We start from the raw sequence: 17,121 nt of genomic DNA on the forward strand, positions 1-17,121 counted from the left end.
TAGCAATATAGGCTGCTCGGAATTCAAATCCCCCCCTTCAATCATCCCTCTTCCCATCAAAATAAGAAAAAGACGAAAGAGAATAACAGATATTGAACTCTCATTTATTACAATATCCACACTTCGATGTTTCTGATCTCCCAATGATGGAAAAAGAAAAACCACCATGTTACTAGGTGAAATCATGCGTTCTTTTTGAATAAGGCACAGGCGTCACTATATATGGCCACCAAATTTGAAAACACAGCAAGAGCAATCATGAAAACAGATAATATCTTGTCCTTCTTTGCTGCTATGCCATGACGATCCCTGTAATAGAAATCAGCAAGTGGATAAGATGACTCATATAGTCAAAATAGCTTTAAGCCACCTAAACCAACGTTTGGTTTATTAGCTTTTTGGAATTTATATGCCTATGAAGAAATGATATATACCACATTTTTATCACCCAACTATCTCACAATACTGACCAAACATCATTTGACCAGTGACATGTATTGAGAAAGAAAAAGAAATAATGTATATCAGTTCAGTACATGATCTTCCAAATACTTGTCACCTGTTCCAGCTTTGCCGTTTCCTTTCCTTCTCTATGTTTTAACCACTAATGTATTTTCCTCAGACCAGAATCATTCAATAACTCATGTAGACATAACACCATTCCTACAATTTGAAATGATAGTATGTGCATTTTCTAAAAGTCTAGGTAGAAGTAAGAACATTAACCTTAGAGCAATGGCTGCAGGAAAAATAAATCCTATGCAAACTGTAACAGTTGCTCCAGTGAACTGGAAAGCGTCCCAGATGTCGGGTATAAAATTTGCACCCAAGAAGACAAGCAAAAGGAGTCCAATGCTGATCAATGCAAACCTTAGGTTATCTGAAACCAAAGGCCTAGCTGAAGTAAAGAGAAGGCCATCCAAATTGAGGCGCAATGGATAAAAGAGAATTGGGAAAACAAGCATGAGGTGAAGGGCATAGCTGATGCGAACAGTATCATTGAGCAGAGAGCTGTATGGAATGCCAAGGTTGGTGTCAAAGTTGGCCAGCACATCATCAAGAGTTGAGTCACCAAATAGGAGGAAACCAAAGAAGCTTGTCAGTATGTAGACAAAAGAGCACAGCGCCAGTGATGTCTGCACAACTGGTCGTATTAGGGAAGAGTCTTCAAGCTCACTGTTTATCGTATGCACTGCCAAAAATGAAATCTGTTACAAAGGTATATTCTTTTTCCCCTTGCAATAAAAGCAGAATGATCATCGTAACCCAGGATTAAGTCAATTCGAAAATGATGCAGGATTCCCAAAAAAAAAAAAAAAATTGAAGTTCCTAACTTTTCTGGACATTGATTGAAAAAACAACAGAGAAAGAAATGCATAGAGCATAAATTATGATATTTCTAGGTTCTCATCTACAACCTAGAAATATCATAGAGGACAGCAAAATGCATAGAGAAAGAATTCCATAGGTCTGTAATTCTTCAAGCAAGTGGACGTGATTTTAATTTTCTGGGGGTGATTGTCATACAACTCCATACTTCTCAAGCAAGTAAAGTCTTCTAAAACAGTCTATGGCAGAAGTGTTCAACACGAAGCATACTTGTCCTACACCAAGCCAAGATTTGGCGAAAGCCCTTTTATTAACTTCTATGCTAGACTATAAAGTATATGAATGCAGAGGTTCATATTATGCATAATAGTCGTTAATGCTTTTAAGTTTTTGAGTTATGTACCGGTTATAACATTTTAATAAACTGGTTCTGCAACAAAATATTGAAGAGAACTTTATAATAAGAATTACCAAAGTTGATTACAATATGTGCTATGGCTTGTATCTCTTTATCCTTCAGTTCTGAGGCCATTGTTCACTAGGAAGACTACATTTTATAGAACTTTTCAAAAAAAAAAGAAACAAATTGCACTAAGGTAGGAGAAAACAAAAGGGAATCGACAAAAAATTTCGCTATAATATCAAGCATGGAGCAACAAAAATCAACTCCTAAATTGACTCGAACATTTAATCAACTCGAACATTAAAAAATTTCACTATAATGTCTAACCAATCTAACATTAAATCAACTCAAACAGGCGTCTCAATAATTTACCACATAAACCCTAAATTGACCAGTCAACTCTTTCAGCCTTTTTCTTTCTCTTTGGCAAATTACTTGCCCAAAAATGAAAAAGAAAAAGGGGGAAAAAAAGGTGATATCAAAGGGAAACGGTATTGCATGAATGATCCTAACATTAACTATTGTCAATACACAACTACCGTAAAGTAAAGGTGATGCCTTTCTCGATGGACTAGTATTAGAGTTGGAAAGTTTGTTTTATACTTATCAAGGAAAAACAGTTTATATACTGAGCTGCATCCTTTCTTTGCCAGTTTTCACAAAATGAAAACCAAAAACAAAACATATCGCTGATCTACAAAAATGACGCCTTCATTCAGTATGCATGCAGATTTGTACATTGCAGATTCCATTTATGTTATCATCAGCCAACTTACCATTGAAGTGGCAGATGAATGCAGTCACAAGAACAGGGACAACTGTGAAGAGATTCCAGACCGAAGTAATATTGGTAATATTAGGAAGAAACCTGGGTATAGCAATGTTTCCATTTAGCGATTTGATAATTGTGATTCCAGCAGTTATAGCTAAAAAAATGAATGCTAGCGCCACTGCTAAAGCAGATGTGTATCTCAATGAATCTGCAAGCACAGAAAGCATGAGTCATTCAAAAAAATGATGAAGATGATAGAATAACAATGCTTGAGCTATATATTATATTGTTAGATGACATGTCATAATGATGAAGATGATGTGGATTTTTGTTAGAAATACATGTATCATTTCCTGTATTACAGCATAAAAATACGTATGTGAATTCAGGTCTACTAAATTCATTATGAAAGGGAACAAGATTTGTATTGATTTCTTGCTCGTGCTTTTAGAGTTCAGAAACAAGTAATCATATCAAATGCGTGTAGTGGTAGAAGGGAAAAAAGAATAATTCTCAGACTTACGAATATAGCAAGAAATGGATGAAACAAATTAGTCTTGTATGCCATCTCAATCATGTGCTTTAAATGCTAACACGAGAAATTAATAAAACAGATGTATGCGTAGCCACATTTAAAAAAGCTAGGTCGGTCATCAGAACTACAAAATAAGCACTTGTAGGACTGAAATTAATAAAATTTGGTAGTGCGAGTATTGGTGAAGCAGATCATTGAATATTACGAATCATAATTTTTGACTGCAAGTACTGAGTGAGACGGAGAAATTGTCATGTAGTCCTTTCATTTAAGATGTTATGTAACACCCCAAACCCATATTGGAAAGATGAGTAGTTTATATAGAAAGTGAGTGGTTTATAAGAGATGCTCACTTGTTTTAAGTCTCACATTGTTTACTTATTACGTGAAATTGAGCTTTACAAGTGATTCTAGGGAAGCTCCAACTTGACTAATCCTTTTGAGGTGATAGTGCAAATGTGGCTAGCGTTTTTTCCTAGATCGTTACATATTAAATTGGTGTTTGTTAATGCTTACAAGATTAATAGAATAGACATTTACCTATCCGCTTAAAGCATGCCAATGGAGCAAATACAACAAAGGTCGTAACAAGAAGAACAAAGGTACGACTGTTCCACCAGTGTACGCCAAACCACCCTTCCAGTACACCAAAATGGTGAACTCCACTTGAAGATGTCCCAGAAAGCACATCACCTGAGTGAAATAACGAATACAAAACCATAAAAACAGTCACATATCACTGCATTATAAAGCAAGCAAGCCAAGATGATAGATAAACAGAGAATCAATCGTTTTTCATTTGTAGTTGTTTTTTAATTTTCTTTACACTAGATTTCCCAATTTTCATTCTGGGGATGGATTATTTGGTTAATTTTTTATTCTATAATATTCTCTAACTTTATCAAAAGCAGAAGTTTAATCTAGTTAACTCTTGATCTTGATTAATGCTCATTATATGTCAAAAAAAGTAAAACCAGAATCACACAATCCTTTCCCTTTTGGTCTTGAACAAAGTTAAAATTTAAAAACACAACAAAAGTAATGCTAGACAATGATTGAAAAGAACATTCACTAGATTAAATATGGTCGAAAAAATAAGAACAATCAATCATCAAAGGCATAACTTTACCAATGATGATCATGTAAACAACGAGCGTCCCAACGTTGTTAACCAAGATACAAATCTGAAGCAGCCTCCTCCTTCCAACATTTCCAAAAGCTTAAACTGATAGGAAAATGGTGAATTCAATATTTAACTAATGCTTTAACAATCCCCTTTACGAGTGAGCTTAAGTTCCCCTCAACAAGTGAGACCAACACCTAGAATATTTCAAATTAAAAATAGGCGTCAATTGTAGAGTTAGGATTCAAATTCAAGACCTCCACTGGTTATCTCAAAAGTTTAAACTAAGAAAAAATGGCGAATTTAATCATTTAATTAAACAAGAATAGAAAAGAACATTCAGTAGATTAAGCATGGTCGAAAGAGTAAGAACAATCAATCATCAAAGGCATAACTTTACCAATGATGATCATGTAAACAACAAGCGTCCCAACGTTGTTAACCAAAATACAAATCTGAAGCAGTCTCCTCCCAACACCTCCAAAAGCATCGCCCATTACCTCTCCATAAGACTCTGACTTCCCCACCTTACTGAACCTCAGCAGCATCTCCAACGAAGCTTCTGTCAGTAGAGCAACAAAGAGTATCAGCCCAAGCCCAAGCCCAAGACCCAGCACCTTCATGGTGGCAGGCAGTGCCATAATCCCAGCACCAATAATAGTAGTAGATAGATTGACCACTGAGCCAGTAAATGATGCCCCATTTAACTCCCCGCTCGAATGGTGACCCTCTTGCTTCTCTGGCAACAACGGCGATTTCTCGTTGATGGGTTGCCTTGGTTTTCTTGAATTCATAGTTTCCTTCTTGTCAATGGTCATGGTTCCACTTCCCGGTGATACTCTACTACTTTCCGGTGGCAAAAAAGTAGCGTTCTTATCTTTAATCCAAATGATGTATGATTGAGGGGTAGGAGCGAGAGAAATTTGAGAGTAAAAACTAAAACTTCATGAGAATCACGTGTTTAGTGGGCTCCCAAAGATAGTGATTTGTACATAGACAAAAGGGTCGGTTCTGACATGATCAACTTTGGAGTTGCAGGTGATTGATGCTGAGTGGCCCAGAAGTAGCATGGTCCACAAACATTTGTTTGTTTGTTTGTTTTTTTCTAAGAATCCAGATTTTGTTCAGTCACTTGTTGTAGGGTAATCGGAGGCTGGGCATTTGCTCATTAAGTGTAGGTTTTGTTTTTTTCCCTCTTTATCTGGAGCTGGAAAAGGAAATTGGAGTTTACTTGCAGTGTCTCTTGAGCAATTACGTTCATTCTTCCCGTTATTTCTTTTTGAGAAATACTTGATTCTCAAACACTTTTTTTTCAGAATTTGTTTTTAACATAATATGTTACAATTCTATGTTTTTGTGACACATTTTTTAAAATTAAAAATTTTATAAGATTATAACACATCAAATTAGAATCAAATTTTAAAAAGAAGTATTTAAATGTCTTAACAGTCCTATTTTTTTTTCATCAATTGAACAAGAAGAAGCATTCTTATTATATATTAATTTAATTATTTCTTTTTTTAATCAGATTTATGATTACAACAAACATATATATGGGCAGGGCCTCATCTAATGGGTGTGGACAGGATGAGACTTCTGATTGGGCCAGTCCTTTGCCATTCTATCAGACCTCTGATTTCTTATGGGATAAAGCCTCAATTCACAATTTACTGTTCCATGTGACATGTCCGAATATCCCCCACAAATAGCCTAAACGGTCAAAACGGAGCTATAAGAAAGCAATACAAGCACCCATCGTGCTGCTAAGCTATTAGATAAACGAGACCTAAGGGTGCGTTTGAGATTGCGATTTTGTAGAAAAAAAGTACGATTTTAAACCAAATCGCAGAAAATGAACCGTCTGAAAATTGTGTTTTTAAAAAATTGCGATTTGAAAACGCAGAAAAATGCTTATTCAAATCGTAGGCAATAAGGTGCTTTTTTGAAAACGCAGTATTTTAAAATGCTAAACTGCGATTTTGTCAAACGCTTAACTGCGTTTTTAAAAATCATTTTTAAAAATCGCACTTTTTAAAATCGCTATTTTTACATCGTACTTTTTGAATTCACAAATTCAAACGAACCTAAAAAAGGAACTGCCGCCGACAATGGGCCTTCACTCAGAACCCAATTACGGACTCTCACATCCTTTGCTTTTTTTGTGAACATCTTGTGGTGTGAATGACTGTTTCTTGATGTGGAGCAAATGGGTCAGAGGCGTGGCCAGGGAGTGGGCCAGAAATGGAAGTGAGAAAAATGGAGATGAATAGATGGTGATGGTGATGGTGATGGTGATGGACTGATGGTGAATGCGAGCAGGTGTTGGCGGTAGTTGGGGATGGTACCAAAGAAAAAGTAAATGGACAAGACCAGAAAATTTCTTGCCGGCATCAGCTAAGGTGTTTGATGTAACATGTGAAAGTGCCATAATCTTAAATTATGTATTTCAATTTGTCAAGCACCGATTGGATAATATAAACTTTTGAATAGTTTCAGTAATGACGAATGCAGCTGAAGTGAAAAACCAATAGCCTAATCCCTTTTACCCAGTCGTCTCGAAGGCTGTTTCTTCATCAAATAGGCTATTTGACTCTTGTAATTTAATCAACAACTTGATATAATCAGAGGCTAAATATAGGAACTCGGAAACCAAGATCTTAAATGGGTTTTTATCATATAAACATCAGAAATCCAAGAAACTGAAAAAATTTGATAATCATAATAGGAAAGCTGCTAATATTTAAGGTGCTGCCATTTAAAAGCAAAGCAGTTGGTGTTGAAAAATACAAATCAAATGCCCTAATAACAAAACTGTAGTTCAAGAAAGAAACCTTAAACCAAACCGATAGTGAGTTTTGGCTGACTTAGTCAAGTCTTCCAGCCCTTTCTTTAGTGTGTGTACACACATACACACAATCAGAGAGAGAGATGTAAAAATTCAGCAAGAAGATATAGCATTCAAGGAAAGTATCGCCTTTAGCGTATGATTATATATAAGATAAAATTTGTCAATTATATGTATATAATAGTCCACTGTTCAATGCCAAAACTAATCCCACCATCTTCTTAAATCTTAAATGTCCTCTCCTTCTAGAGTAAATCACAACTCCAGGTTTTGTAAGATTGGGTGCTCTACTCCGGAAGGGCATAGTGGGCAGGCAGGGCAGTAGCTCCAATTGGATGTCGGTAGGAGCTTCTGAGTCTTTCTTTTTTTTCTTTTCTTGTTCTTTTGAGCCTCAAAACTAAATCTCAAATTCTCAATAATGTTTTCAATGAGCCTTATAGGGCTAAAGATCTCACAAACTTATAGTTGATGTTCTCTAAACGAATTCCACAAGTTTCTCTAAGCATTTTTTTTTTTCAATTGCATTAGGACGAGAAAGTATAAGTTTACTCTTATGAGAGCAGAAGTTAATGTGAACTGTTCAGCAGCTAAAGCACAGCTGATATGCTATCTCTAGGGGTAGTAGAGCAGTAGACCATAGGAGTGACTAGCCTCCAAATCTCATTTATGTTCTTGGAGGCAGAGGATATTTGACAAGTTCCATATAAATTACCGTGAATAGTGTATTTTTTTTCTACACTGCACTAATCACAAGGCTAGTCACTCCTATGGTCTAATGCTCTACTACCCCTAGAGATAGCATATCAGCTGCTTTAGCTGCTGAACGGTTCACGTTTAGTTTATGTTCTCGGAGGCAGAGGATATTTGACAGTTCCATATAAATTGACCGTGAATAGTGTATTTTTTTCTACACTGCACTAATCACACGATATTGTAGATTTTTAGAAATTAATAAACTTAGAGTAAAGAAACCAGAGTCTACAAGCAACTTTTATTGCTGTTGATTCAAATAATGAGAAGAATAAATGCATACAAGCTTTAGAACGGAAGACGGGTACTGTACTTACAGTATCTCTTGTCTTGAAAGTTTGTCAAATTGTGATTTTAGGAACAATATCAAGATACTTAGTTATTCTATTTCCTGAAAATCATACAAGTCACAATGATGCTCTAAGATAAATACTACTTGTGAGGAACTACATCCTCCTGACCTTGTTTTGAGGGAGTGTCCAAAGGACAGAGAAAGGGAATCTTGTTACTCCCTTTGCAAAAGTAATTTCCTCAACTTGAAGACCGATGAGTATAGTGAATGCTTAATAATTCTCTCTCATTCTGTTTTAGATGAATGTAGTTTTTAATCTTGATTCTGTTTTGGATAAAATTTATTCTAATTCCTGAACATCATACAAGTTACAATGATGCTCTAAGATAAATACATCACTAGTGAGGAACTGCATCCTGACCTTGTTTTAAGAAAGTGTCAGGGGGCAGAGAAAGGGAATCTTGTCACTCTCTTTGCAAAAATAATTTTCCTTAACTTAAAGGACTGATGGGTGTAGTGACTGCTTAATAATTCTATCATTCTAACATACAGATCAAGGAAGATACAGCCCAAATTATAGGTCTCTCAGAGTCCATGTTGGCATCCATTTCCGGGATCACAGTAGCAGTAGTATGCATAGAGATAGAGCAGGAAAACTTTATTGAATTTGGATGCTACATTTACCGGGCTTCTCTGGCCATAATGGAGTTGCTGACAGCTGAGAGCTCCCCAGCAAATGCAATACAGATTCTACAAACTCTATCCAAAAACGTTGATTTGGCCAAGGATATCATGAAGAGATGCCAAGAAGGCACAGAACCAATTTCAGATAATGAGCTAAGAAGCATCATAGCACAGCTTGAAGGAGTGATAAAACACATGGGAGACTGCCTGAGCCTGATACCATCATCGTCATTTGGAGATCAAAAATATGCAGAAGTTGCTATCCGGTCTCTTTCAAATGAGATGCAGAATGCTGAATTTAGAATCAGCCAGACTCTAGCAAAGGCCTATGGGCTCAATACATATGGATTGTCTTTGGAGAAGCAATTGAAGGAACAAGAAGTATCAACAGAGCAAGATCTCTACCCCATTAGTGTTGAGGTTTCTTCAGACAATCCTCAGTTCTTAACTATGCCTCCTATGATGAAAGCATGTAAAAGCACCATTTCGGACAATGCTGGAAAACATGGGAAAATAAGAAGTTCCTCAACCACATTGCCACAGGTGGATCAGTACATAGAGCCTCTTTATGAAACTTTCTTTTGCCCTCTCACGCAGAAGATCATGGATGACCCGGTCACCATAGAAACAGGAGTGACCTATGAAAGGAAGGCAATAACTGAGTGGTTTGAGAAATTCAAAAACTCAGGGAAGAATATCTGCCCAACCACAGGGAAAAAGCTGGTAAGTACAAATCTCAACACCAATATAGCTCTGAAGTGGACCATAGAGGAGTGGAGGGAAAGGAATGACTCAGCCACCATCAAGGTTGCCAAGACAGCTTTGTCTTTAGCCAGTTCAGAGAGTATGGTACTCGAAGCAATAAAAGATTTGCAAAGTATCTGCCAAAGGAAACAATATAACAGTATAGAAGTTTTGAGTGTCGGAATATTGCCTTCGCTCCTAAAATTTCTAGAGTACAGAGACAGAGATGTTAGATGTGCAGCATTGGAACTATTACGACTACTTGCAGAGGAAGATGATGAATGCAAGGTTTTAGCTCTTTACCTGTTTCCTGAATTTCATTTAGAAAAACGATTAAAAAACAATACGGTGCTCTGGAACTTATCCTTAATGCTCATGTATACTTACGTGTTTCAAAATTATGAAAATAAAAATGATAACTTGAGAGGTGACAGTGTAGTCTCTCTCAGTGATATAGACAAAGAAGCCCTATCAAAGAACTTTCATCAGTTACTGATATCCAATATTTTCTTGGGAGAATAGTTATATATTTGGACCTTTATCAACTACAATTGACCAATCCTTGGCTATAACTTCCAATTCATACAATCAAAACCTTCCCAAACAAGCTCTCGCACTTCTTGTTCTATCTCTCTGCTATTTCTATGTTATATTATGTGTTGGCATACAAGTATATGCCCTTACTTTAAAAGTACTAACGAAGAGCTTCTAAAACCATAACACTGAACATTGGTTGCTTTTTCTTGCAGGAAATAATTTATAAAGCAATGGATATTTCAACGGTAATTAAGATGCTGTCAAGTAGTCACCAGCCGATAAGGCATGCATCATTGCTGTTCTTGCTTGAACTTTCAAGATCCCTATCTTTGTGCAAGAAAATTGGGTCGGTTACTGGAGGGATGCTAATGCTGATCTCTATTAAATACAAACCTTCAATCGATGAATTTGCCTCAGAAAAAGCAGATGAAATCCTAAGGAACTTAGAGAGAGCACCAAATAACATTAAGCGCATGGCAGAATGTGGACTTTTGGAACCTCTTCTAAATCAACTCACTGAAGGTAATTTCAGAACTTCTTCTAGTCTTTCTAAGCCACCTCAAACAGTTGAATAAAATAAATATATTGAAATAGAATAGGAAAGGTCTTTAGAAAATTATTTTGTAAGAAGCATAGTCTTAATTAATAACAGCTATTCGGAAAATTATGTGAAAGCCTAGAATTATTTTGGACTATTTCCAATGACCATATTGTTCAGCTTCAGAGCAGATCATATTATAAGCATAGTTAATAGAAACTCCTTGCCATCCAACAAAAATTAATGTTGACTAGAAGCAAATTGAATAACAGGTTGCGAAGAGACGAAAATGGAAATGGCGAGCTACCTTGGGGAAATTGCTCTCGGACAAGAGAGAGAAACCTGCGTGGCTGAGAGAGCTTCTCCCCCTCTCATCAAAATGGTTCAGAGTGGGAACACTTTGACCAGAAGGGAAGCATTTAAAGCTCTAGGTCGAATCTCATCCTACCGGCCAAATGGAAAAATACTTGTGGAAGCTGGAGTAGTACAAATTATGGTGGAAGAGATGTTCAGTAGGAGAATATGTGACGAGCCTGTGAACTCCAAAATAGAAGCAGCTGCAATAATAGCGAATATATTTGAGTCTGGACTTGACCTTGAGAACCTCCGAGTGAATAGTCATGGACACATCGTGTCTTCCAACTATTTTGCCTACAACATCATCTGCATGCTCAAGAACTCAACCCCTGATGAACTCAACGTCAACCTCATCAGAATTCTCTTGTGCCTGACAAAGACACCAAAATCAACAGCCATCATTGTCTCAGCGGTCAACACGACTGAAGCAAGCTACAACCTGACTGAATTCATCAATAATCCACATGAAGAACTTGGGGTACTAACAGTTAAGCTACTGTCTACACTTTCACCCTACATGGGACACATACTAGTAGAAAGACTATGCAAAACCAGAGGCCAACCTGAGAATCTAATACAGAGGCCGACTGACATAACCCAAATCACAGAGAGACATGCAGTTTCAGCAAAATTTTTAGCACAACTCCCTCACCAAAACCTGACACTCAACATAGCTCTTCAGGGCAAGAATGTAGTCGCGACGATCCTACAAACAATCAATCAAATCCAAAGAAGTGGAACAAGATCAAGCAGGTATGCAAGTGCTTACTTGGAAGGCCTGGTGGGCATTCTAGTCAGATTCACAGCAACACTATATGATCCTCAAATGTTGTTTCTAGCAAGAAACTACAATTTCACGTTAGTGTTCACAGAGTTGCTCATGAAGACATCAAGTGATGAAGTACAGAGGTTATCAGCAATTGGGTTGGAGAATCTCTCATCAGAATCAATAAGTCTATCAAAACCACCACAAATCCAGAAAACCAAGTCTGTGAGGTTACCCAAGTTCCTATCTTTTGGTTCATCAAAGTGGAGTAAAATACCAGTGTGCGCAGTTCACCGAGGGGCATGTTCTTCACAAAACACATTTTGTTTGGTTGATGCAAAGGCAGTTGAAAAGCTGTTGGCTTGCTTGGACCATGATAATGTTGAGGTGGCCGAAGCTGCATTGTCAGCTATATGTACATTGTTGGATGACAAAGTTGATGTAGACCAGAGTGTAAACATGTTGAGTGAAGTAAATGCCATAAAACATGTTCTTAAATTGGTGAAAGAGCACCAGCAAGAGGGTCTGTGGCAAAAGTCACTCTGGGTGATTGAGAAATTTTTGGTGAAAGGTGGCGACAAGTCTTCTTCAGATATATCACAGGACAGGTTGTTGCCTGCCACATTGGTGAGCGCCTTTCATCATGGGGATGGTAATACGAGGCAGTTGGCTGAGAAGATTTTGACGCATTTGAATAAGATGCCAAATTTCTCTACTAGCTAAATGATAGGACTAATGCAGAAATCACCTCTTTTTGTACGTGCGTTCATCTTGAGCACGAACTGTTTGAGTTTTTTTACCAAGTGATGAAGTTGTCGTAACAGGTCCTACAAACCTGGTAGAGGTGATTATTGAGTCCTTTAGTTTAGCAGTTCTAGTTGTTGAATGGATCCCATGTTTTTTAGTTGTGGTTTCTTGATTGTAGGACTTTATGTATATGTTATAAGTGTACATTCAAGTGTATTGCTAGATGAAGAAAACGGCTAATGCCTCCTGCATGTAACTGTCCTGCATGTAACTGTTATGCAGAAGACAAAGAGACATGGGATGGGTCCCACGTGAGACTCATGTGGTGGAACCCACCCATTTCTTTGATTCCTGCACAACAATCTTGTCTCGAAGAAAACAGCCGATCTTTTGTGCAATAATTCCAGCTTTGTTGTCACTTCTTTGACTTTAGTTATGCTCTCTCTCTCAAGCCTCAACCTTACAGAGATGATGACCTTTCAAGTATATCTGTTCTTCCTCTTATGTTCTTGTTGTAATTGTTAGTTCTGGATTTAATAATCTCAGCAAATATGGGGGATTTTTGTCATGATTCTGTCCGACCCACTTGTCTTGGCCTGCTATTCCTCCTTGAGGGAATCCGTAATATAGCATGCCAACTCTGGGCTGGCAATGCCGGAACGATCTTTATGTTATGGGCCTGCTAAAGTGGACAGCCGGAAGTAGCTTTGGACAGCATCAGCCCATGATGACAGGAAGGATCCGAGTGACAGAAGGGTCAGCCCAGAGGATGGAAGAATTCTGGTAGCAGAAGAGATCCTATCCGAGCTTCTAGAATAAGTCCACCTCACTTATGTTAATTTACTGTTTTATCCCTGTAACGGTGCGCCTAGGAGCATCTTTCAATTGTATTCCTTTTGTTTTGTTTTATGTTAACGTGGAAGGAGGAGCTGGCAATCGGTTAGAATATATTCTAACCGATTGGGTTATTTAAAGGAAGGAGGAGGAAGAGTCAGGGCAAGCGAGAATATAGTTGAATTGTTCATCCTTTCTTGAGAGTTCGGGCCTCTCTAAGAGCCCTTATCTTTACTCAATACACTCCAAAATTCCATCCAGTTTGCCATTTCTTCTTTGTTCTTAAAACAATCCCTTTACAAGTGGTATCAGAGCTCAGTCCTTCCTACCCATTGCTTCTGCGTTGATCGTTCTCGCCCACAAATTTTTTTTTTTTTCCTTTCTTCTCATGGCTGACGGTACTCGTCTAGCTCACCTCACCGACTCTCTAAAAATCTGTCATGACCACATAGCCCAACAAGAAACTACCAATGCAGCTGTCCAGCAGCAGTTGACTGAGCTCACTGACATGTTCCGCACCTTTATTGCTACGCAGCCCAGACAGCAACCGGAACGTCCGCCTCCTGACGATCCGCCTCCCTTTCAGCTTCCCTTTGTTCCTGGCCGGGGGGATCATCGTGTTCCGGGTCGGGAAGGTCGTGTTGCCCCGAAAGGTCGTGAAGATCGTCTTCGGAATCCTCGGAGGCCAGTTGACCAGAATGGTTGGGATGTGCAAGACGATCACCAACTCAGGTTTCAGGATGATTTTCCTGATCGACGTGAGGATCAGTTGTTCCATACTCGTCCTTTCCGTTTAGAGTTCCCACGGTTTGATGGTGACAACCCTGCTAATTGGTGTTACAAGGCGAACCAATTTTTTGATTTCTATCAAACGCCTTTATATCACCGTCTTCGCATGGCCTCTTTTCACATGGAGGGAGAGGCTCTAATCTGGTTCCAGGACGCTGAGGACGCTGGCCAGTTTCCCACTTGGGATGCATTCCTCCAGGCCTTGCTCACCCGTTTTGGGCCAACCTATGATGACCCGATGGAAGCTTTGATGAGGCTTCGACAGGTTTCCACAGTGGCAGAATATACATCCCAGTTTGAGGCTCTGTCCAATAGGCTACGAGGGGTTTCGGAGCAAAACAGATTAAGCTGTTTTCTTAGTGGTTTGAAGGACGATATCCGCTTACCTGTGAGAATGTTACACCCACCTACGTTGGGAGCTGCGTTTGGGTTGGCTAAATTACAAGAGGAATATCTCCTCTCATTCCGGAGACCCCTCCGTGTTACATCATCTTCTGTCTCTTTTGGTCGACATCAATCTTGGGGTCAATCCAGTAGCTTACCTAGCTCGGCTCAGCCCAGTGCTTCGACCCCTTTGGCATTACCTACCAAAGCTGCCCCCGGACTACCAGTCCAACGTATTACTCCTGCTCAGATGAAAGAGAGACGTGACAAAGGTCTCTGTTATTACTGTGATGACAGGTGGCTGCCGAGACATAAATGTAAGTCTCCACGGTTATTCCTCATGTCCGGATTAGAATTGCCTTCGGAAGATCCTTCTGATGAAGTTTATTATGACTCTACCGAGGGAGTTGATACGGTTCCAGAGTTTGATATAGTGGAGTGCAAAGATCCTGAAATTTCTATCAGTGCAATTTCGGGTTCTTCAGGGTCCAAATCCATGCGTCTATTGGGAGTGTTGCAGTCACATGTGGTGAGCATCCTCATTGATTCAGGAAGTACCCACAACTTCCTGGATCCGGCTTTCTTGGCCAAAATACACCTTCCAGTATTATCCACTCCCAGCTTGCAAGTGAAGATTGCCAATGGGGAGACTATTCAATGCTTCGGTCGTGTCTCATCCGTCTCCCTCAAAGTGCAAGGTCAGCCTATTCAGGCAGATTTCTACCTCATTTCGTTAGGTGGTTGTGACATGGTCCTCGGGGTTCAGTGGTTACAAACCCTTGGACCGGTCCTTTGGGATTTTTCCCTTATGACTATGCAATATTCTGCCAATGGAGTCCCTGTCTTGTTGAAAGGTTTAGGGCCTTTGGAGTTTTCTATGGAGGATGGAGGTCAGTTTCTCAAATCTGATTTTTCAGCCAATAAGGGATTTTTCCTAAAACTCATTTGTGGCACTACCGACCAATCATGTCCACCATGCCCACCTGATATACAATCCCTTCTTCTTACCTACACCTCTGTTTTTACTGAGCCCACTGCCCTTCCACCCCCTCGTTCCCATGACCACAAAATTCCGTTATCTTGTTCCACTCCCATAAATGTTCGAGCTTACCGTTATCCTTACTTCCAAAAGTCTGAAATAGAAAAAATTATCCGAGCCATGTTATCTTCGGGAGTCATTCGCCCTAGCCAAAGCCCATTTTCTGCCCCTGTCCTTCTTGTCCGCAAGCCTGATGGTAGTTGGCGTCTATGTGTCGACTATCGCGCCCTTAACCACAAAACAATCAAGGACAAATTCCCTATTCCCATCATCGACGAATTGCTCGATGAACTTCATGGGGCAGTGGTTTTTTCCAAATTGGATTTACGTTCGGGATATCACCAAATAAGGATGCATCAAGATGACATCCCTAAGACGGCTTTCCGGACTCACGAGGGACATTATGAGTTCCTCGTCATGCCTTTCGGCCTTACAAATGCACCAGCCACTTTTCAAAGCCTTATGAATGACTTATTCAAGCCGTTTCTTCAACGATTTGTTCTTGTCTTCTTTGATGACATATTGATCTACAGTAGCTCCATGACTGACCATTTATTACATTTGCAAACTGTACTGCAGGTTTTAGTTCAACATCACTTGTTTGCAAAACTTTCAAAGTGTCGGTTTGCTGTACCTGAGATCGAGTATCTGGGACACCTGATTTCCCAGCATGGGGTACGGGCAGACCCTGCGAAGCTGGACGCCATGGTCTCTTGGCCTATTCCACAATCCATTAAAGCCTTGCGTGGATTCTTAGGCCTCACCGGGTATTACCGCAAGTTCATTCGCCATTATGGCTTGTTGGCGGCTCCTTTATCCAATCTGTTGAAGAAGAATTCTTTTGTATGGACTTCAGAGGCTACACAAGCTTTTGAAGCTCTTAAATTGGCAGTCTCTTCTCCTCCGGTTCTGCGTCTTCCAGATTTCTCCCTTCCATTTGTTATCGAGTGCGATGCAAGTGGCACGGGGATGGGAGCAGTTTTAATGCAAGAAGGTCGACCTCTAGCTTTCCTTAGTAAAGCTTTGAAAGGTCGGACACTCCTTCTGTCTACCTATGAGAAAGAGCTCCTCGCCTTGGTCACCGCTGTTCAGAAATGGCGTCCTTACTTGTTGGGACACCCTTTTATTGTCCGGACTGACCACCAGGCCCTGAAGTTTCTTTTGGAACAGCAGGTTGGCACCATAGCTCAACAACGTTGGTTATCAAAACTCTTGGGATACGATTTTGTCATCGAGTTTAAAAGTGGCCGGGATAACAAGGTAGCCGATGCTTTGTCAAGGCAAGGGGATGAGGTGTCTAACCAGGAGGAATTCTCAGTTTCCTTGATTTCTTTTCCTACCCCGGATTGGATTACAGACTTAAAATCCTCTTACATTGATGACACAAAGGCCCAGACTCTTTTGGATGAATTCAGCAAGGGTATACCTACTGTTCAAGGCTTCACTCTTCAGCAGGGTTTACTTCTCTGTAAGGGTCGTCTTTGGCTTGTCAAAGGGTCTGCCTTTCAGAATCAAGTTTTGGAGTATATTCACTCCAATCCAACTTCAGGCCATTCGGGTTTTCATAAGACCCTTGCCCGTGCTAAGACAAATTTCATTTGGAAAGGAATGAAGTCAGACATTAAGGCTTTTGTACGTGAATGTCGGGTTTGC

At 39.4% G+C, this 17,121-nt stretch overlaps 2 protein-coding genes across 2 annotated transcripts; one reads left to right on the forward strand and one right to left on the reverse strand.

Moving 5' to 3' along the window:
* Positions 1–83: 83 nt before the first annotated feature.
* On the reverse strand, positions 84–5,303 carry LOC133870105 (amino acid transporter AVT6A-like). The gene is made up of 5 exons (XM_062307158.1): positions 4,563–5,303; positions 3,580–3,732; positions 2,509–2,712; positions 727–1,192; positions 84–309 (listed from the first exon to the last, which is right to left on the reverse strand). Exons 1-5 carry the CDS (start codon positions 4,978–4,980, stop codon positions 183–185), a joined length of 1,368 nt encoding a protein of 455 aa, XP_062163142.1. The 5' UTR covers positions 4,981–5,303; the 3' UTR covers positions 84–182.
* Positions 5,304–7,141: 1,838 nt separating this feature from the next.
* On the forward strand, positions 7,142–12,828 carry LOC133870114 (putative U-box domain-containing protein 42). The gene is made up of 4 exons (XM_062307169.1): positions 7,142–7,348; positions 8,602–9,765; positions 10,227–10,536; positions 10,825–12,828. The coding sequence occupies exons 1-4, from the start codon at positions 7,343–7,345 to the stop codon at positions 12,396–12,398; spliced, it is 3,054 nt and encodes a 1,017-aa protein (XP_062163153.1). The 5' UTR covers positions 7,142–7,342; the 3' UTR covers positions 12,399–12,828.
* Positions 12,829–17,121: the final 4,293 nt, after the last annotated feature.

Source organism: Alnus glutinosa, chromosome 1 (genome assembly GCF_958979055.1).
Source record: "Alnus glutinosa chromosome 1, dhAlnGlut1.1, whole genome shotgun sequence".
NCBI classification, from domain to species: Eukaryota; Viridiplantae; Streptophyta; class Magnoliopsida; order Fagales; family Betulaceae; genus Alnus; species Alnus glutinosa.